This window comes from Cucurbita moschata, unplaced genomic scaffold, assembly GCF_002738365.1.
Source record: "Cucurbita moschata cultivar Rifu unplaced genomic scaffold, Cmos_1.0 Cmo_Scf00025, whole genome shotgun sequence".
NCBI lineage: Eukaryota > Viridiplantae > Streptophyta > Magnoliopsida > Cucurbitales > Cucurbitaceae > Cucurbita > Cucurbita moschata.
The window spans coordinates 2,346,989-2,369,824 of record NW_019268541.1 but is presented as its reverse complement, the minus strand read 5'-3'; the positions used below and the strand labels follow the sequence as shown (position 1 = coordinate 2,369,824).

General features: G+C 35.7%; 1 protein-coding gene across 1 annotated transcript; it reads left to right on the top strand.

Annotated features, from left to right (window-relative positions):
- Positions 1-646: 646 nt before the first annotated feature.
- On the top strand, positions 647-17,424 carry LOC111461363 (nuclear cap-binding protein subunit 1-like). The gene is made up of 19 exons (XM_023104867.1): positions 647-943; positions 1,024-1,083; positions 1,324-1,380; positions 2,211-2,282; positions 4,710-4,772; positions 4,921-5,097; positions 5,497-5,628; positions 7,040-7,106; positions 9,187-9,386; positions 10,088-10,158; positions 11,096-11,180; positions 13,556-13,624; positions 13,768-13,886; positions 14,415-14,553; positions 15,380-15,877; positions 15,964-16,263; positions 16,409-16,596; positions 16,695-16,803; positions 17,099-17,424. The coding sequence occupies exons 1-19, from the start codon at positions 860-862 to the stop codon at positions 17,207-17,209; spliced, it is 2,601 nt and encodes an 866-aa protein (XP_022960635.1). The 5' UTR covers positions 647-859; the 3' UTR covers positions 17,210-17,424.
- Positions 17,425-22,836: the final 5,412 nt, after the last annotated feature.

The window sequence follows — 22,836 nt, the reverse complement described above, 5'->3', positions numbered from 1 at the left end:
TAGTTTAAGGAATAATCATAGATATATACTATAATCACCGAATAATGAGAATTTATGTTCAAAGTGGACTAGGATGGAAATCTAAATATATTCTATTTTATCTTTAAAATATTTTTATAATTTTTAAAATATATTTACTAAAACCGGCCAAAATTTATAAAAATATATTCTATTTTATCTCTAAAATATTTTTAAAAATTTTAAAACATATTTGAATATATTCTATTTTATCTTTTAAAATATTTTTAAAATTTTTAAAACATATTTGCTAAAACCGGCCAAAATTTATAAAAATATATTCTATTTTATTTCTAAAATATTTTTAAAATTTTTAAAACATATAAAAATATATTCTATTTTACCTCTAAAATATTTTTAAATTTTTAAAAATATATTTGCTAAAATTATCTCTAAAATATTTTAAATATTTTTAAAATATATTTGCTAAAACTACCGTACTAAATAGTAGTGTAAGTTAGTATTAAGCGCCGTACTAAGTTAGTATAATTTACGGGTAATAAATAAATACAAGATATTTATAATACTGTATTGAAAGATTAATTATACTTAATTATATAATATATTTGATTATAATAAAAGAGATCAGATAGAACGGTGGTCACTGTGTACCTAATTCATCATACTCTAGGGTTCGTGAGATAACGGTAATTTCGGTCCCAAAACCCTTCTAATCCCCACGGGAGCGTCTCCCGGTTTTACACAATTGCATTTCTTCCACTGCCGGACTTGTCCTGCTCCGGAAACTCAGCGGCGTCTGCAGTCCCGTGTAATTCGAACCCACTTCACCATCTCCTAATTTTTCCCTTATACAAAATCACCTTTCTTCTTCTAGGCAGTAATGAGCAGCTGGAAGAGTCTTCTTCTCCGAATTGGCGACAAGTCCCCGGAATACGGCACCTCCTCCGATTTCAAAGACCACATTGTTCGGCACTCTCTCACACTCATTCCAGTTATACTCCACTATTCGATTACTTGTCGCTCATTTTTATCTGGGATTTGCAGGAAACTTGCTTCGCAGCGATTCGGCGGGAGCTGGATCACTATGGAGATGAAATTTTGCCTGTAATCACTTGCCTCTGCACGTTTTTTTCTCTATAATTTATCTGGGTGTTGATAAAATTTGCAGTTCTTGTGTTGGTTGAAATTATACTAGTTGAATCACTATGTTAGTAGTACGTGTGAACTGAGTCTTTTTTGGCTGGTTATCTCTTAAGTCGTATCCCTTTGTGGAAAATGTGAGTTTTGTCTAATAACTACTCTATGCTGATGGTATTTACACTGTTTTTTTTCCTCGTTTGACAGTTCCTTCTGCAATGTGTTGAACAATTGCCTCATAAGACTCCTTTGTACGGGACATTGGTAAAGTACCTTACATCCTTCAGTTCTCCAGTGAATGTATTTTCTTTTCATTTATGTATTTCGTTGATCAGCTTATGTTGTTAGGTCGTGCGATCTAGCTTTAACTTCTCAATTATTTGTTACATGTATTCTAGAGTTGTACAATTCTTATTTAACGATCTCTCTATATGTTTCCCATTAAAAGACCAAAATTGAGGTTTAAATTTATAAAATGCAATAGCCTTCCTTTTGCTGTTGTCTTTCCGTTCTTTTTAGCTTGTCGTTTGTGCCGCAATTGGAGAATGTCTTTAGAGCTACATAGGTCAGACATTTCCCTTCTTCATTTATTCATTCTTTTGATTTAACAAAATTGTATGTTCCGTATAGAAAAAGACCACCTTATAAAAATTGTAGTTTTCTTAGTTCTTGGAGCCCTTTTTCCCCTTTTCCTAGTCTGGTTTTTGTTGCCTTGGCTCCCTCTGCTCTGATTTTTTTCTCAATTAAATATTCTCTCTGTATATTCTTTCATTTCATCTATGAAAATACCCTCCGACGAGATTCTTTTCTTTCATTATTTAGCTGCCCCATGTCGGCATCAATTGTGTTTTATTTATCTTAAAAAAAGAAATAAGTTGTCTGGCTTCTTTTATGGGGCTATCTTTTTGTATGTCCCTTGTTTATTTTATATATCCTTTGTTATTCTTTCATTCTCTATGAAAATGTGGTTTTTTATCTTTTAAAAAAACGAAGGTGTTTACTCACACTTAATATTTCATGGCACAACACTTATAATTCTCAATGATGGTATTAGTTTGCGTTAGTGACGTATGTCTATCTTGTTGTGCCTACAGATCGGATTGATGAATTTGGAAAATGAAGACTTCGTGAAGAAAATTGTGGAGCAAACTCACCAAAGTTTTCAGGTTTGCAATTTTGCAGTTGGCATTGTCATTGTCTTAGTGAAGTGTAGTAAGAACTTTTTTATATTAAGACACTTTTAAATTCTCTAATCTTTACGCCCTTGTGTGTCCCTAGTCCCTTCCTAGAAGGTTTAGACTGGTATCCCATTTTAGAGAGGGAAAGGGAGCAGTTTGATGCCCCGTTTTTATTGTGGAGGTTATTCACAAGGTGGTCTGGTGAAATAAGTCCCCTAGGCATGACGATTGTACCATGGCCTTTTTTTTCAGGATTATTGGAATTGCATCAAAGAGAATACGTGGAAAGTTTTGAGTGATTTTTTTTGAGAGGTACTATTGACACAGGCATGAGCGAGACCTATGTGTGCCTTATTTCCAAGAAAGAACACTAACAGGGTAAAAGACTTTAGGTCCATTAGCCTGGTCACTAGTTTTTATAAGATGATTGCTAAGACTCTTGAGAACAGGTTGAGGAAAGTCCTTCCTAGTACTATTTCTTATTGTTTATCCAAGTGTGGGTGTGTTGAGAAGATTGGCGTTGCTAGGCGTGCAAAAAGGGGTGGTTGAGGGGTTCCAAATGGGGAAGGAGTCAATTAGTTTGTCTTTCCTTCAGTTCACAGATGATTCAATCTTCTTATGTTTGGGGCAGAAAAATTTCTTGACGAATTTCAACGGTTTTTTTAATCCCTTTTTGAAGTGACTTTGAAACTTAAGATTAATAGGATGGAAATTTATACTTGGCCTTAGCCTTTTTCATTCTAAGCTAAGTGTTTGGGCCTCATTGGTTGGGTGTGAGGTGGGTCAACTTTCGTCCTCTTATTTTGGGCTTCCATTGGGAGGTAATCCGTGAAGGCAAATGTTTCGGGATTCAAAATTCTATATGATTCAGAAACAGTTGTCGTCTTGGAGGAAGCTCTTCTTCTCAAAATGGAGAAAACTCATTCTTATCCAATCTGTGTTAAGTAGGGTTCTCACTTGTTGCTTATCGCTCTTTAAGATTCTCGTTTCTGTGAGCATGAATATTGAAGGAGAGATGAAGAGTTTCTTTGAAGGTGTGGATAATGGGGGTGGGTCACATTTGGTTAATTGGGAGGTTGTGGTGAAGCCGGTGGAATTAGGTGATCTAGGTAATGGGAGCTTGATATTACATAATGAGGCTCTGCTAGTGAAATGGTTGTGGCGATGGTTCTTCATGAAGTTTGACTCTTTGCGGCACTAAGTTATTGTGAGTCAGTATGACCTGCATCTGCCCCTTTTCAAGTGGGTTGCAGATGGTGGTTTCATAGTGCCTAATAGAAATCTTTGGAAAGCAATTGCTTTGGGCTTCCTGTCCTTTTCCTCGTTTGTTCAATGCTTCATTGGGGAGGGCTCAAATGTTTACTTTTGGGAAGATGGGTGGATGGATGATAAACCACTTCATGAGTGTTTCCATGCCTATGCCATCTTTCGAGTAAGAAATTGCATTAAGTGGCTTCTATTTTATCGGGTTCCAACCTTTTGCTTCTTTGTTGTTAGGCTTCAAGAGATGTTGAGCAGATTTGGGAAGTCATGCTTAATAGTGGAAGAAGCTCCAATCCATTTGTCTTTCCAAAATTTGATTATTCTACCATTCCCCTTTCTAACATTCATAAGTTTTATTTTATAAAAACAACAGTATTCTTTGCTACATCAAACCAAGGCCGGGTGTTGCTTCGTGGCTCTGCCTATAGGATAAGAGGTGACCCAATCGTTTCGTTCTAGGCCCTAAATACTAGCAATTGCCTTCTTCCGTAAAAAGTGTGTAACGAGTTTTTGAACTTTAAAAAGTGTGTACCTAGTCTTTAAACTTTCGATTGTGTGTATAATAAATTCTTGAATTTTCGATTTTGTGTCTAATAGATTTTTGAACCTTCAATTTTCTGTCTAAATTTTAACCTATTCAACATTTTTTTAAATATTTACGGAGAACACAAAATTGAAATATTAGGGTCAAGTTTCAATAGGTTCATGTCTTTAAAAAAAATTATTGAATAGATCAAGGAACTATTTAGATACAATTGAAAATTCTGGGATCTATTATACATTTTTAAAGCGTAGAGACTTAGTTGATATAACCTTGAAAGTTTAGGGGCTAAACGTGTAAGTTTACAAAAAAAAAAAAGAAAAGAAAAGTATGTAGTTTAAATTTATAAAATAAATAATAGCAATAGAATGATGCCTTAAAGATTAATATTTATCACACCTGTGTTGAAAACATACTATATCCAAGAATAACATAATCATAGTGCAATTTAGGACGAGTACTAGTTGTTGTATGATTACTCTTATGTTAGTGCTAACAATTGAAGAGCAATAAATTAAATGTTTCTGGTCTGTCTGACTTCCATTCATACTATACAAATTTAAATTATTTTATCAGAGATATTTTGTTGTTCTTACTCGGTTCTTTCTCAGGATGCCTTAAACTCTGGACATTGCCACAAGATCCGGATTTTGTTACGCTTTCTAACTGCATTGGTATGCTTGATTTTGCTATCACAGCATATTTTTTTATGACTGATTATTATCATTTTTCAAAATTAGAAAGCCTAACATCTTAGAGTTTTGATTTTGTCTTCTCGAGAGAATATTCTGATCTTCTAAGCATTTTTGTTGTCTTACGTAGATGAGCAGTAAAGTCCTGACGTCCACATCTCTAGTAGTTGTTTTTGAGACATTATTATCTTCAGCTGCCACAATAGTGGATGATGAGAAGGGAAACCCTGCATGGCAGGCTTGTGCTGACTTTTACATAACTTGCATTCTATCTTGTTTCCCCTGGGGAGGCGCTGAACTGGTTGAGGTATTGTTATTTCAACTCTGAATAATGTCTTTACTTAATGGACCATCTTTCCCAACACTGTCCTTTTCTCTCATTCTCATTTCTTGTTATGAATTGAGTTATATCCTAGGTTAGAGATTGGGTGGTGAGCATCTTTCTCGACACTGTTCTCTCATTCTTGTTACAAATTGGATTAATATCCTACGATAGAACATTGGGCCTTGTTTTGATATACTTTCCTATTTGATTGCTCTAAAAGAATTGTTATAGGAGCTTTACTATTTTTAGCATATTATAACACACATTGGATGAAGATTTGAACCTACGAATTATTAGAGAAGATAGAGATACCTTAACTACTGAGCTATGTCCATGTTGGCCAAAGAGCCCCTACTATTGATAATTTGCTTTTATATGCAGCAAGTTCCTGAAGAGCTTGAGAGGGTTATGGTAGGAGTAGAAGCTTACTTAAGCATTCGAAGGCATACGTTGGACACCGGCTTATCCTTTTTTGAGGATGATGGTGAAGTTGAGAAAACTCTCAACGAGAAGGTATAATTTGACTAGTTTTGATTATTCATTATTGTCATGCTAAGCTTACTACCGGTGAAAGTTTGACTAGTTATGAGTAGAAGTGCCCTTTTATATAGCTAGGTTCGACTTCTCTTTTCTGGAACTAGTTTTTTGTTTGCCCTTGTATATACTTCCATTTCTCTAAAAAAGTGCGGTTTATTACCAAAAAAAAAAAAAAAAAAAAAAAAAAAAATCATTCTAAGCATTCTACTCAATTTCTAATCTGTTTCAGGTCGGCTGGATTTTTATTTATTATTATTTTTTTAATTTTTACAATATATGTACATATATATACGGCAACCCCTTTTAGTCATATCTGTCAACTCAGTCTAGCCAGGTTTGTGAATCCCAGAATTACCCGGCTTGTCAATTATGACTGTTTTGTCAACGATGGCGATGCTCTTGGCCCAGATCAAACTCTGTCTTTTCAATATGCTAACACTTGCCCTTACCCTCTTTTTTGTATTTTCTGTAACTTGTTTTTCTCAACTTAACCAGCCTTTGGACAAACAGCTCATGTGGACCAGAAGAATTCTCTATGATCATTTAGTTTCTAGGAATTTCATCTTCTGGTTGATATATGAATCCATATTCTTCTTACATTATATCTAAAAAAAAGAGAGAAAAAGAAAAAGAAAATGGGAAACCTGTATTATTTCAACCTGGAGATTTTACTTTATGATTGGAACTGAAGATATATTTTTTTTTTTTTTGAACGTTAAACTTATTTATCAAAGAATTCTTTGTTTTCTCAGCCATATTTTCTAAAAACGCTCTTAAAATCATAAACACATTTTAAAAATAAAAAATGAGTATCTAAAAATTTATTTATTTTTCGATTTTGCTAAGATTTAAAAATAAATATCAGAAGGAGAAAAATAAAACGAAAGGATTGTTCAGAAGCCAGCTTAATGTTTCTAAACCCTTTTGGTAAGTGAGGATATCTCATCTCCCCTATCTGTTTAGTTAGGCTTTAGATTAATACAAGGTTTTCTGAGTTTCCTCTTAGAACAAAGCATAGTATTTAGAATCAGAGAATTAAAATGTTGAAACATTTGGGTACAGGATCGAAGTTATTCTATGGCAGTTAGGAAGTCCTAATTCAGGATTAACAACCCCCAACTAAATTCTAGGTGACTATAAAGTAAAAACCAGTGGCCTTTAGAAACTGTAAAAAAAAAAAGAGAAAATTGCGTAAGCAACAGTAAAAGAATTTTAATTACAAACCATACCATGGAGAAAAACCTTCTCCATGTCTTCCCTCCCGTCTGTACCCTCCTCCCCATGTCCCACCAGGGCTTAAAATAGATAAATTTAGTTTCTTCACATTGTTGTTACGAAATTAGCAACATTTATTTCACGAATCCTTTTCTTTCTGTGGTTGTTTCAGGATTTTTTAGAAGATTTATGGAGTCGCATACAAACGTTATCTACTGATGGATGGAAAGTGGATAGTGGTGATTTTCTTCAACTTTGGGCTTCAATTTGGTTATTTCCTCTGGTCCTTTTATGTTTCAATGTTATCCTGTCGTACAAGGAAAAAAAGGGAAATTATTCCATGCATAGAAGTGCTTCAAGTGTACGAGATGATGGATTGGTATACTAAAATTTTGAGAACCCCACGTACATCAAGAATCCATATATTTTCTTTCATATTTGATATTCCCGTTAGATGCTTTGGTACTTCTGGGAGTACTCTCAGTGGGACTCAAGATAACTGAGTTGCAAGGGTATAATTACCTTTGATGATGTATAGCAGTTCAATATCTTCCTGTAATGAAACCCAGCTAGCTAGTTTTGTCTCTGTCTGCTCAGTTTTTTGAATTTGGGTTTTCTAGAATCAATGAAATATTACTAGCAGTAGGGTAATCATCAACTATGTAATTAATCATCTGCTTTGCGATAATCCTTTTTTGTATCCCTATAGCCCCAAAGAGAGACCTAAATGAGAGATGTGTGTATCAAGGTTTTACAGTTGGGCAGCGAGGGATTGAGAAATAGGAGAGAGGGTCAATGGGAAAGTGAAATAGTTTAGTGACGAGAATGGCCGTGGCTTTATTTCTCCTATCCAGGGAGGCAAGTATATTTTTGTTCGGCTTCCTCCATTAGATTTGAGGGATCTAGAAAAGATAGCTCTTATTACTTGGGTCAATGCTGTTAAATCTATCATTTTGATCGTTTGAGGTGAAAGAAATAAATGAACGTTATATGAAGTGGCTAGGAATAGAGATAGTATATGGGATTCTGTGGTCTAGTATACCTCTTCAGAGTTTGATTACCCCCACATTTGGTTTTTTTTAACAGATGTGGGGCGAGAGATTAAGTCTTTGACAGAAGGTAACATGGACCTTCTCCTCTGGGCTATATTTCGGTTGGAACCTCCATGCATCTCACTAGTTATAGGAATTCCTGCTTATGATGATAATAATAACAATTGTGTGCCTTTGTGAAAAGTAAAAAGTTTGCCAACTCTTCTCTCTCAGCCAAGTAGTGATGAATATGCCGGGAAAAGGCTCTTGTTGAAGAATTCATGCCCCTTAACAAGATCTTGATGACGTACTATCCTAGCTTGATGACTCTGAGGACTGGCTTTCTATGTCTACTTTAGTGGGACATGATTTCAACTTTTGTTCTTGTGGCACATGATAGCAACTCTTGTTCTAACAGGAGTTTTCTTGTACTCAGGATAACAAGGTGTGCAAGGATGTCCTAAGATGTTAATTGGAGGTGTTTTTTGAAATTAATTATAGGATTTCTTTTGTATATCTATTTCAAGTTAATGAAAGGGTTTCACTTTCCTATAAAAAAAGGGAAATTGGACGACCTTGTAAAAGGTGGTTTCTTTGAAGAAGCCAGAAGGCAGTGAAGTTTTATTGGAGATCTCCCGGGCATGAGTGTCCAAAGAGACTTTTGCTGCCCTTTGGAAGTGTATTAAGCGGAAGGTTTGGTTGAGGCTGTTCAAGGATGATTCAAAGTAAGAGGAAACATGGATGTCCAAAAGAGCACAATGGCTTATGCACAATTTTCTTGAAGGCAAATATGGCAAGGAGCACAACTTGGTATTTTCAAATTTAGTAGAACACTAGGATCCATTGATTGTGCTTGGCTTTTCTAGCTATCTATGGTATCAACAATGCAGGGAAGAAAAACTTGGTCTTAATCTCCAAATAGCTTAGGAGATCCTAAAGAGTGAGGTTCTATTGTAGATTCCCTATGGGGGCTCAACGGTTTATATCTAAATAACCATAAAAGCAAATATGGGTCATTGGTGTATTGTTAAGTTTGGTAAAGTTCCATGGTAGTTAATTCAATTTTGAACCAAGACCTTTTGAAGCTTGCAAGTTGCTAGCCACTTGGAAGTGACACCTTTTTTCTCTTTTCCTTCTTAATGGGTGGTTGAGCAAAGGAAGCAATGAATGATAAGTGTTGAATTAGTACATTTTACTTTTAAGAAGTTGATGATCATTTCTTTTGCTTCTTCCATTATCAAGTAGATTTGTATTTTCAGTAATTATTGATCTTTTCTTTATGTGATAGTTCCAAGACCTCACCTTCTATTTGAAGCTCAGCTAGTTGCTGGGAAGTCTCATGAATTTGGAACCATCAGCTGTCCGGAGCAACCTGATCCACCTTTAACACTTTCTGACATTACTTATGGTAAACAGAAGTATGCTGCAGAGTTGAATTATCCTCAAAGGATACGTCGACTTAATATATTTCCATCAAGTAAATTTGAGGTACTATTGTATTTTGTGGCATTAATATCTTTCGTTCCGTCTTGACTTGTGAATATTATCCACAAATATGTTAAGAAGACTTTGGGTAGAGAGTTATGTTAGATTTGACTAAATTTGTTTTATTGATCTCAATCAAAAAAACTTTTTGGGGACTATTGTAAATTAACATTACACTATGAGTGAGTACTCGATACTATTCCTTTTACTAGATGGATATAGTAACATATATGAGAGCTACAAACTACTAGTACATCACATCATGATAAAGGGGACAGATGAAAGTAACTTATGGAGTCCTATATATAGGATATTTACATTTATATACAATTCTGTATGTGTTGTAATACTTCTCGTCAAGAACTATTATTAAAAAAAACTTCCCTTCTTGAATCGTGTCCAACATATCCATGCTTTATTTAATCCTTTTGATACTAAGTTTTGTTATATTTTCTTCCAAACATAATAACAACCAACTTCAACATTTGCGGGTTGCAATGCTAGATCATCTGCAAGGTCCTTTTGTACTGTCTTCTAAAGTCCCTGTTCATACTTAGATTTGTTGGGCTTGTTGTTTTATGTCATTGTACATTCTTTCATTTTTCTCGATGAAAGTTCAGTTTCTTACCAAAAAAAAAAGCAGATTACCAGACTTGTACGTGGTCCTCAATTGAATCGTGTTTCTTGGACCTTTGTTGATGCAGGATGTGCAACCTATTGATCGCTTTGTCGTGGAGGAGTATCTTCTTGATGTGCTTCTTTTCTTCAATGGCTGGTTCGTTAATTTCTCCAAATCTATAATTTAAGAATTAATACAAGAGCATGAAACTTTCCCTCTTCAAGTTATGCTGATTAATCAGTTTGGTTCATGGAAGGATATTTTTAAGAACGTTGATTTGAATCTGTAATTTAAGAATGAATAATGGTATAAGAGCATGGAACTTTCCCTTTTCAAGTTATGGCCGATTAATCAGGTTTGAGAACTTTGTTTTTGATAACATGATCAGGTGGCCGGTATCATTATGCACTTAAAATCACTAGATATTAGCATGCTTTTCAAAGAGAAGCTGTCAGTTCTTCTCAAAAAAATTGAAGGAAAATATGGGAAATTCCTTTCAAGTTACTGATGATATACCGTCAAAATTCTTGGTCATATGTTATTGGAGATGCGAAGGATTTATAGGGAAAGACTTTGTTGATTGCTCTTTCGTGGTTTAGTTGGAAAGAAACAAACAGTAGGTTCCTTTAAGATAAATTAGTTTTTCTGTTATTTATGTAATTGTCAAAGGAGGTTCAAAATGTTCCTAACTATGGGTTCCACAGATTGTATGTCTTGTTCTCATAGTATTTACTGCTTCATTCTGATTGTGCACTCTCCTCTACACTGTATATTCAAACATTCTCTTATTTCTTATATTAGAAACGTCAATGATATCACTTGTCCTTTTAATTCCAAGCCACCTGGGGGAATGGACAGCTCCTCCAAGTTTAACTTAGAAACCAAATGTGAATGCTCTTATGCTCTCTGGGGACTGGTCTGCTTGTAAATTCTTTTACCATTCAATTAGCTCTATTTTAAGAACAAAGTGTAGAGTTCTAGTGTTTTTATGGAATGAAATATTATTTATATAATATAACATTTTTACATTTCAATTAGCTGAAATGCAACATATTACAATGGTTTTTTGTTTTCTTGTTTCATGCAAAGCTAGTCGAAAGGAATGTGCATCTTTCATGGTTGGCCTTCCTGTACCTTTTAGATATGAGTATCTTATGGCAGAGACAATTTTCTCGCAGGTATGCATTTATCTTTCTTGTTAATTATTGAAGATTTTGTTCTCTCCCTTTTTTCAATTTTATGAAATAAGGAAATGTATAAAAGGCAAGAACTTAAAAGGCAAAATAGTAACATAAGGATCTCTTATTGGCATTAAGGGGAAGGGATGATTATAGAAGTGTACAGATTAAGTGGACTGAGGGGAAGAAGCAAATGTAACTAGATCACGAGTTTCCCCGAGCTTCTTTCTGTGTCTTTGAACATCTCCTAATTTTTTCTATTCCAAATTCTTTTATGGAATTACACAAAAACTATTTCCCAAAGACTTCAGTTCTCCCAAGGCCGTGGATGAAGAATTCTTTAAGGCTTCATTATTTTAAAGGTGAAAGGAAATCTGAAACCTAAGAAAAGCAAAGAGGTACTACATACAAATTTTAGTGATTTATTTACGGTTTCCTGGTTGTTTGCCCCGTATAAACATTAAGGCTTTTTGGAAGAATTTTTTCAGGTCCCTTACAGTTAATTCGTCTATGGCTGATTAAGCATTGCTGAATGGGGAGAAGTTTATAGATCATCAGTTTGGGGATGGAAAATGGAGACTTATTGGGGATTTACATCTTAAAATTGAGAAAAAGTCGAGGGTCAAGCATTCCCGATCAGATTTGATTGAAGGTTATGGGGGAAAAATTGCAATAAAGAACTTACCTTTTCCATGTTGGGAGCGCAATACTTCTGAGGCGATTGGGAAATGTTTTGGGAGTCTTGTTAGCATTTCTTCCCAAATTGTGAAACTCTTAAGATCGTTCTGCAGCGGATATTGAAGTGAAGAAAAATCTGTGTGGTTTCTACCGGCGACAATTTTGATTTTAAGGATCAAAATAGGGCTGAACCTTCCTTAGAACTCCTAAATTCTAAGACGACTCACTCCAAAATTAGATTGATCAAGGCTAATCCAATGAATCAATTACACTTTAAACCTAAAGCAAGATTTGAAGAAGAACCAACACCAAGATGGATTTGAGAAACACAAGTTTCTTTCATTGAATTGCCAAAATGTCTTCCAAAATGCAAAGCATTACATACATGACCTTAAAAAGTCCACAAAGTCGTTCAAGTACCCAAGAACAAATAAATGAACTTGGAGAAAACAAGACCTGTTTGGCTTGATGAGAACGTTTGACAAGTTTCAACTGTCAGAAACCCCCAAAACTTGCAATCTAAAAAGGCACCTTTTCACATATTCTGCATGATTTTTTTGTCCTTCGTGCCAACTTTCCAACGACATAATTATCTACTTGACTTATTGAAATGACATTATAAATAAATTGGGGGTTCATAAACTGTCTTTCCTGGTATATTAGCTAGTTTTTAAAGATGTTATATAAAAGCCTTTTGAATTTACTTTGCAAAGCTCCTTTGGGTACAAGTAATGGATCAAGGGTTGGACTCACATTATCATGGTGATCCTGGCATGTCTCTTGGAATTCTTTGAAAAGGATGAACATTTATTAGGTGCCCTGTATGTAGATTTGTTGGTGGTTAAAGAAACAATCAATGCTGATTCCTTTCATGTATCTTCAATTTACTACATCAGATTGTAGGTGGAAAACTATTTGAGGATGGTTTTAATTTGTCAATGTTAAAGAATCCCACTTTGGTGTCAGATGGTGATTTAAATATGGTTAATCGATTCATGCGATACCCGTGTTGGAAGTCAAGTGAAGAGCATAACAAGGTCTAATAAACGTTTTGAAGATCTTGGTATGCTGGTACCTTTGTCAAATGGTCTATTGACATGGTCAAGGGTGGGGGATGAAATTTCTCGCTTATTGTATAACAGGTTTTTTTGTCTCTAAACATGAGATAATCATTTTGATAATTCGTGCATTTCAAGACTAGCTGGTATTTTTTCTTATATCAGCCCAAGTTGGTTGATTGTGTCAGTTCTATTGAAGAATTTTGTTAAGAACTACATTAATGGGTGCAAGATTGTTCTTTTGATATGTTTTTTTTTTTATCTTGTTATCTATGCTATTTCTTGGTTTAAATTGTCCAATCTCCTCTATACATGTGTTCGTGTTTCCATTTTAGCCAATTAAGAACCTGCTTATAGTGGTCATGGATTTTTCAACCTTTTTGTAAACTTCACAAAATGTTTCTTATAAAAACAAAAGATCTTTCGGATTCTAAAGCTTCTTGCTTGAGTTTGATTGAGGCAAATTTCTTGATTGGTAGATTCTCATAAGCAAAGTTCAAGCTCTTCTAATTCAAGAGTTTTCTTTCATTTGTTAAAATTTTATTTTCTTATTTTTCTCTTTATATTTTCTTATGAGCTTTTTGAGTCACTCAAGTTGCTTCTCACCTTCTCTACCCAAAAATATTGAATTATTTGCAGTTACTCATGTTACCACAACCACCGTTCAAGCCTATTTATTATACGCTGGTCATTATTGACCTTTGCAAGGTACGTGCTTTTGTTATTGTAGATGTGATCTTCTACCTTGTTTCCTTCCTTTTTCTTTTTTCTAGTATAATTATCGTTTGTTCCTTTTCCTTTTTGACCAAAAATTCTTATTTGTGAAATATATGACTATGAGGTATATATAGGCTCTTCCTGGGGCATTTCCTGCCGTTGTAGCTGGTGCAGTTCGTGCCTTATTTGAGAAAATAGCTGATTTAGACATGGAGTGTCGTATACGGTTGATACTTTGGTTTTCACACCATTTGTAAGTTTGTACTTTGCGAACACTAAAGAATTCACTATCATATCTGACTGTTAACTTTCTTGCGATAAATATGTTATGGGCCAGTTTTGGAGTTCTCGTATTATTATCTCCTTTCCTTTTCCTTAAATTTGGAGTTCAATTTATTCTCACCTTCTTTCATGTATGCTGTCTTTTTCGGAATTAATGGATCACTCGCCTTTTAAATTTATATAAAACAACTCAAACGACACTACCGAAACAAATTACAGTTTCAGTTCTGTCTGTAACTTCTATTTCTTGTACATCTAATACTGACATGTTTTTAATGAGTTTAAACTTCCCATTCTTTGGCATGGCATATAAGTTTTGTGTCTTTATCACTTGTGAGAGGTTTTAGGATTACCCTCAGTCATGCAATCTCTTTTGAAGTGCCATTGTTGTGTTCAAGATGTACTATTGTGATGCTTGCATCATACTGAAAAAATTATGCTCTCCTTTTAAAGTTAGATTACCTGGATATTTACATTGTTTCTGCCACCGTTTACGCAGATCAAATTTTCAATTTATATGGCCATGGGATGAATGGGCTCACGTATTAGAACTTCCAAAATGGGCTCCCCAGCGAGTGTTTGTGAAAGAGGTTCTGGATAGGGAGGTCCGTCTGTCATATTGGGATAAAATAAAGCAGGTATTTATCATGCTTGAAACTGTTGACTTTTTTTTCTTTGTTCTCACATATACTATTATTCTGATATTTGTACTCAGCATGTTTTGTAAAACAAAGTAGTTGTAACGACCCAGATCCACCGCTAGTAGATATTGTCCTCTTTGGGCTTTCCTTTTCGGGCTTCCCCTCAAGGCTTTAAAATGTGTCTGCTAGGGGAAGGTTTCCACACCCTTATAAATGGTGGTTTGTTCTCTTCCCCAACCAATGTGGGACATCACAAAAGGTATCAGAGCCAGACATCGAACGATGTGCCAGCCTTCTCGCTGTTTCCCGAAGGGGGTCGACACGAGGCGGTGTGCTAGTAAGGACGCTGGGCACCAAAAGGGGTGGATTTGGGGGTGGTTCCACATCGGTTGGAGGAAGGAAAGAGTGCCAGCGAGGACGCTGGGCCCCGAAGGGGGTGGATTGTGATGTCCCACATTGGTTGGGGAGGAGAACAAACTACCATTTATTAGGGTGTGGAAACTTTCCCCTAGCAGACGCATTTTAAAGCCTTGAGGGGAAGCCCAAAAAGGAAATCCCAAAGAGGATAATATCTGCTAGCGGTGGATCTGGGCCGCTACAGTAGTCCTTCGTAGTAAATTCATAATGTATTCATCGGTCAACATGAGAAAAACAATGAGTAACAGAGTATCCACCCACCAAACGGTGACTATAATCCTCTAGGATATTCCAACATAATATTTGTATATGCTTGAAAAATCAGAATAATGGAGTAAATATGAGCTTATTCTTCCTGTTTTTTTACTTTGTTTTCTGACATGTCAAGTATATTGAGCGTATGTAGAGCATTGAGACTGCACCTGGTTTAGAAGAGTTGCTACCTCCCAAGGGTGGACCAAACTTCAAATTTGCTACCGAAGACGGAGAAAAAAGTGAGCAACACGCACTTTCTTCTGAATTGTGCAATATGGTGAAGGGACGGGCTGCAGCACGTGACGTAATTTCATGGTTGGATGAAAATGTTATTCCCAAGCATGGTTCAGATATTTCTCTCGTAGTAGTTGTGAAAACTCTGCTAGATATTGGGTCGAAGAGTTTCACTCATTTGATAACAGTCTTGGAGAGATATGGACAAGTTATTTCAAGAATATGCGATGATCAGGATAAGCAGGTCTTGCTTATATCTGAAGTGGGTTCTTACTGGGAGAATAATACTCAAATGACGGCAATAACAATTGATAGAATGATGGGTTATAGGTTAATATCCAATTTATCCATCATTAAATGGATCTTTTCTCCAGAAAACGTTGAGCAATATCATACATCAGATCGTCCATGGGAGGTATATATTGCCATTTTTTTTGGCTACTTCACTGCAGATGGAAATAAGTTGCTTAACTATTTTTTTCCTTATTATCTCTTGTACAGATACTGAGAAATGCGTTATGCAAGACGTATAATCGTATTTCTGATCTTAAAAAAGAAATATCCTCCTTGAAGAAAGATATTGTTGCAGCTGAAGAAGCTGTTGCTAAGACACAGGAGGAATTGAATGCTGCTGAATCAAAGCTCACACTTGTGGATGGTGAACCTGTTATGGGAGAGAATCCCGTGAGAACGAAGCGATTGAAAGCTTATGCTGGAAAAGCAAAAGAGCAGGAGACGTCGATACGAAACTCTTTAGAGGCCAAAGAAGCTCTTCTTACCCGAGCTCTTGAGGAGAACGAGGTAGTAATTTCAAGACTAAAATAATTTGCACCTCTTTCGTTAAATCTGGACACATTAATGTCAGTATTCTCGATTCTCTGTTGCATCTGCCTCAACAACGTAACACCGTATCACTTTCCCGTTTTAACTAATCGTTTGTGTGCAGACATTATTTCTATCTTTGTACAAAGGGTTTTCCAGTATATTGACAGAACGCCTTCCAGCTGCATCTAGCGCACAAACCCTGCAGGATTTGAAGTCTATTAATCCTGCTGGTGCGAATGCTATGGACCTTGAAGAACCATCAGCCATGGAGATGGAGATGGACAATGAGGATTCAAAACCTGAAAAAAGGTGTTCTCGTCAATACTACAATGATCCAATATCTTTTTGCCAAAATCCATCCATGATAGTACAGAACATGAAATCACAATGTTTTCTTTATTTTGCAGTCATTTGAATGGTAAGACAGAGCATTCCTACACTGTAGGTGAAAATGAACAGTGGTGTTTAACAACCTTGGGATATGTCAAGGCCTTCTCAAGGCAATACGCTTCCGAGGTATTTTTCGTTTCATACAGTGCCATGCTTTCGGGACTATTAATCATTGTTATGGCCTAAACCCACCACCGCTAGCAGATATTGTCCTATGTGGGCTTTCCTTTTTGGCTTCTCCTCAAGGTTTTTTAAAATGCGTCTGCTAGAGAGAGGTTTCCACACCCTTATAGAATATTTAGTTCTCCTCTTCAATCGATGTGGGATCTCACAATCATGCAAAAAGTTCTGATTATTCATTTATAAAACTATCAGAATAAACTGTTTTTTACTCGAACCATTTTCATTGTGATGTGCACAGATATGGCCACACATTGAGAAGTTGGATGCAGAAGTCTTGTCCGAAGATTCACACCCACTTTTCAGGAAAGCAGTCTACAGTGGCCTTCGTCGATCAATGGACTCGATCTAACAACGTAAACATATTTGTTATAACATTAAACATTTTTCTATTTTTCCGCTTAATTCGTTTGTTTCTTTTTCTCTTCATAGATTAGGTGATAGATCCCTCGGTAATGTTATGTAACATTTGGCTAAACGAAAAATACATAATAGGCTAGCCAATCATTGTCGATACCGTTTTAATTGTATTTGTTGTCGAGTTATGTTCATGGAACATTTTTCTATTATAGCTAAACGTAAACATATTTGTTATAACATTAAACATTTTTCTATTATAGCATCGATCTTAATCTCGGGTGTCACGACCATTTATGCTAGCAGCCTTTTGGGTTATATATGGGATTGTGTAAATTTTGTCGAAATGACTTGTCCTAGTGAGTACCAATTTCGTTCCTATCGTTTAAATTTTGTAATTATTTAATTTGTGGCAAAAAGATTATTAAGATTTAATATATTCTTTTGTGTATAAAAATTGAAACTTGGTTTTAATTGTAAGAAAACAGGGAAATTCCAAAACAAATGACTGAATGCATAATTATTTTAACATGTCGTGTCAAGATTTGAGATTTTCGATATTCGATATTGAAAAAAATCAGGTTAGATTTGGTATCGATGAATATGTACCATAATTCATCACGGTTGAAGAGAGCAGGCTGAAAGCATGAACTTAGTGAATGTCAAAATTTCTAATAAGATCTCTGTCCTGGTCCCAGTCGGAATCGAGAGTGAGAAATTTAACAATACACGTAGTGCCTTATAGGATAAGTTATACTCCACACTAGCGCTCGAGAATGAAGTTTAGGTGTTAATATTGTATTTCAGTAAGTTGACAATGATGAATATGAAGAATCTTACGAAGAAATATGATTAATGAAAAAGAAAGTAAAATATATTTGATTAAAACACTTTCGTAGATTAAATATTGGTTTGAATAATTAATTTAATAGGCAAAAATTTAGTGAAAAATTAAAATTTTCTTATTCTGCTTTTTTCTTTTTAGAGCATTTTTTAAAAACGAAAATAAAAAGAAATCCATTTTTGGATTTTCTGAAGAAAACATTATGAAGTTCTTGGCATTGCCATTGCCAAATCTTGACTGATCCAACTAGCCGTTGATGAAGGAGGCGTCCAACTAGCCGTTGGTGAAGGAGCGCTCCAACTAGCCGTTGATGAAGGAGGCGTCCAACTAGCCGTTGGTGAAGGAGCGCTCCAACTAGCCGTTGATGAAGGAGCGGCCCAACTAGCCGTTGATGAAGGAGAATTGTGTGTGAGAAGGCCATCCCACATCGGAAAGTAATGGGTGGGGGACAAAAAAAACAGTCTATAAATAAGACCTCATGCCTTGTATTCAGAACAAGCCGAGGGAGAGAGCAAATGCATTGTAACCTTCTGTGATCGTCGTGCTATTGCTATCCGAAAACCACAACCCCTTGATTAAACAACCAATCTTCAACTGTTCCATTGTCGGCAATCTTGTCTGGGATACCATAATCTGGTAAATTCTTGATCCATTGAAAAAGCAATTTTGTCTCATCAAATTACTATTTGATTTATGTTTGTCGAAATATAAAGGTGTACTTGTGGGAGCTATGTTGACGATCACTTGGTATCGTCAACCTAGCTCCCACAATTGCTCCTTTGATCCTCCAATGGCCGTCGCTGTATTTCCCAATCTCCGCTTGGATTCTGTCCCATTCCTGTTGGGCCTCTTGCTTTGATCTCAACAGGAAAAATTGCTGCAGGAGCTCCGGCATTTGGTGTGGACCTTCCACCATCGTTGATGCGCAACGTCGCTTGCACATTCCAGTTGCAGTCGTAATCTCTGAAGCACATCCGTGGCTTGTTTCCCTAGTAATGAAGAACATAAAGGAGGATTGGTAGGTCAGACCCAATAGCCTTGTTTTCATTTTCTTTGTTTCTTGAAGTTCTTCAAGAAATTCATGTGTTTTGGGGTTCTATGCCACCATGTGAATACTTCGTTTGAGTATCCTTGGTCACCTCCATTGTAGGATTCGAATTCGTTGATATGATCCATTAGGAGTTGGAATGTGCAATTTGATGGCTCTATGTGCATTACTCCTGAGTTGAAGAGGGTGCCATTGTTTCCTGTTGTGGAGATCTCTGGCATTCCTAATAAGGTCGGCGTCCATGAAGATCATCTTGTCATAGTCTGTTAGCTGCCATAGCCTGAACTTGCTGTAGTTCCACTCGTTGTATGCATCTTTCTCTGCTTTTGGATTCCTGATTCTTTCCATTGTCCTTATTTTTCCAACCAGCTGGCTCTAGGAGGCCGCTCTTGTGATATGAACTCATCGACTTGTCGACAAGGGTCACGAGGTCCCGTGTCGACCCCGCCATTCGGGAAAATGCTAGAGATTCTGTGAGAGTAGTTAACTATGTGCATTACACAGTGAAATTTTCATTTTCCTAATCTTTTTCTCATTGATTGTTGTGCTGCTTTTGTTTTGTCCTTATTCTCATTATTGAAATGAATTGTCGTTTCTTTCTCCCAACATTCCATGTGGCTGGATTGTGTATGTCTTCTCCTTCCAACTTCACATGGGTATCATATACCAGTTTTTCTCTGGATATCATATACCAGTTTTGATATTTTTCCTATTTGTGTTTGATGATAGAACCTGTTCAAGATCCTTTTATCCTCAAACTTTGCCGATATATCTTTACGATCATTTAAATGGTGGCTTGATTCCACTTTTCTTTCTTGATTTTTCTTTACTAGCATTGCATTTGCAGTGAGGGAAGAGGACTGGGTTGATTTTTCTTTACTAGCATTGCATTGCATTACCTGAAAATCATGGGCTTAGTTCACAGGTACTTCCTTTCCCTAAAGGCGACACTTATCATTTGTGATCCCCTTTGTTTTGGTGCTTTGTACTAAAGGTGATCTTCATACATTCCTTTCCCTAAGTTGACATTTATCACGGTGATCTTCATTCCTAGTAGACTTAGTTCAAGAGACATGGATAGAGGATTTATTGGGTCTCTTTGTTGAATATCTCACTCATAATTTGCTCTTGGTTTCTAAAGCTCTGCTCTCACTTTAGTTTATGAGGTTGATTATATTGTGAATGTTGGTCTGAGCATGAAACATAAAATCATTTCGTGGATTTTTTTAATCAGAAATTGAGCATACTACCAAAGTCAGGCTGGCGGGGCACTTTGGTAATATATGCTCAAGTGTTGGAGGAATATAGTAACTGTATTACTCCAATTGAGCATACATGCTCTTCATTGATGAGTTGCATGGCCGTGGTTACGCTTTTGGATATCAAACGAGCAACTGACATAACATACAAAGCAGTGGCTGAGTATGGTCTGAACCAAACATTGCAACGCTTGCTGGTGGTGGGTAGATAGTTTCATCGATGTGTTAGATTTAGTTATATTGTTTCCTTCGGTGAGTTACTTTGATACGGTAGAAACCATATATTGTTTCCTTGATATAATTGTTACATTGATAGTGAGGATCCCTAGTTATATTGTTTCCTTTGGTATAATAGTTGCATTGATATAACTATTCCTCTTTTTCCCTTTGGTATGATAGTTGCATCGATTTGGTAATTTTTTGGTTATATTATTTCCCTTAGTATAATAGTTGCATTGATACAACTAACCCTTTCTTTCCCTTGGTATAGTTGCATTAATATGGTAGTTCTATTGTTATATTTTGTCTCGATTGTAATTTTGTTACATTGCTTACCAAGGTATAATAGTTGTGTTGATATGACGGTTTCCCTTATTTTCCTTGTACTGCATTGATATGGTAGTTTTTTTTGTTATATTACATTCCTTTGTATAATAGTTGCATTGATATGATTGTTTCCTTGGTTTAATAATTACATTGATACGGTGGTTCCCTAGTTATATTATTTCTTTTGGTATAATAGTTGCATTGATATATGACGGTTGTTCCCCTTCTTTCCCTATAATAGTTGATATTGTAGCTTTTTGGTTATATTGTTTCCCTTGGTATAATAGTTGCATTGATACGACAATACCCCTTCTTTCCCTTGGTATAATAGTTGCATTTGAAAAGTCCTTAACATGCAAAATAATTTGGATTGATCAAGTACGGTCCTCCTTAAGAGAAAAGACTATGCCGATAACTAGTGGAATGATTTTGGTATGTTGATTTTTAGAAAAAGGAGTAGATGACTCTGAGGTCCGAGTCCCTAAAAAAAAGTCTCAATGAAAGAAAAGGGAACGAAACCTCCTAGTTACTAGGTGGGAATCCTTTTCCAAGAAAGGGCAATGGAGGGTCCCCTCCTAGTTAGAAGAACTGTTACTCAAGGTGAAGAAGAACCGCAAGTGCCAAAGGTGTACAGTTTTACCTTATCCTTTGGAATTTTGAAGTAGGTCAATTTTTTTAAAAAAATAAAAATAAAAATTTACTTCGAAAAAGTTAATTCAACAATGATTTGATAAAAAAATATTAAGAGAAATTAAGAATATCAACTTGAACACTAAAGCCGTATGTTGAATCAAGAGCAGACCAATAAACATCTTTATTATAGACACTTTATTTTGTCTCCACTAATAAGGGGCAAGCAGATAGATACGGTAGACATTGTGCGATGCGAAAAGATTTGCTTGGAGAAATAGATGGAACAAGTATCACACGTGTAAAATCTGAAAAAATCTCAGATACTGAAAGTTAATGTACCTTCAATCAAACATGAATAATTTAGTTGACTTTTGATGAGACGAAATTGCTCTTGCAAGGAGGTAATTGTAGCAATTCATTCATTGACAAACACAATTCATCAAATTGAGAATGACCGAAAAGATTGTGATTAACGAATGCAACTATTTTACTAGAAACAATATAACTAGGAACTATCAAATCAATGCAATTATTATACCACGACAACAATATAACTAGAAAACTATTATATCAATGCAACGATTAAACCAAGGAAACAATATCACTAGGGAACAATTATGTCAATGCAACTATTATACCAAGGGAAAGAAGGGAACCAGCCTATCAATGCAACAAGTAAACAATATAACGGGGGAAGAACCATATCAATGCAACTGTTATACCAAGGGAAAGAAGGAGAACTATTATATCAACGCGCAACTATTATACCAAGGGGAACAATATAACCAAAAAGCTATAATATCAATGCAACTATTATACCGAGGGAAAGAAGGGAAACGCTGCAGTGATTGCAAGGAGAAGGAGAAAATGAGGAAGAGATAGATATCATCACTGCTTTCTATTGGGAAGTCTTCCATTTACTGCAGGTACTTCAACGCGCATTTTTAACTTTAGCCACTATGTCTTTTACTATGTTTTCAAAATTTAATCATCAACCCATCATGCACTCAAGATCTTCTAGGATGTTGTTTTCCGAGCCAAAAGAGCTCAAACTCTTTCTTTTTTTTTTTTGAGTTCCCTTTGAATTCATTCCTAGGATGAAAAGGTGTGTTTTTTTTTTGCCTAGCCATATTTAATCATTCGTGCTCATTTCGGATTACCCAATTCATTGTTTTAGGTAGCGATGACAGTATATGATTGCAGTTATAAATAACCACATGAATTCAGGGGAATGGTATTAGGCTGGCCAGCATTAACACTATAACTTAGAAGTCGGTTTGGAACTTGGAAAT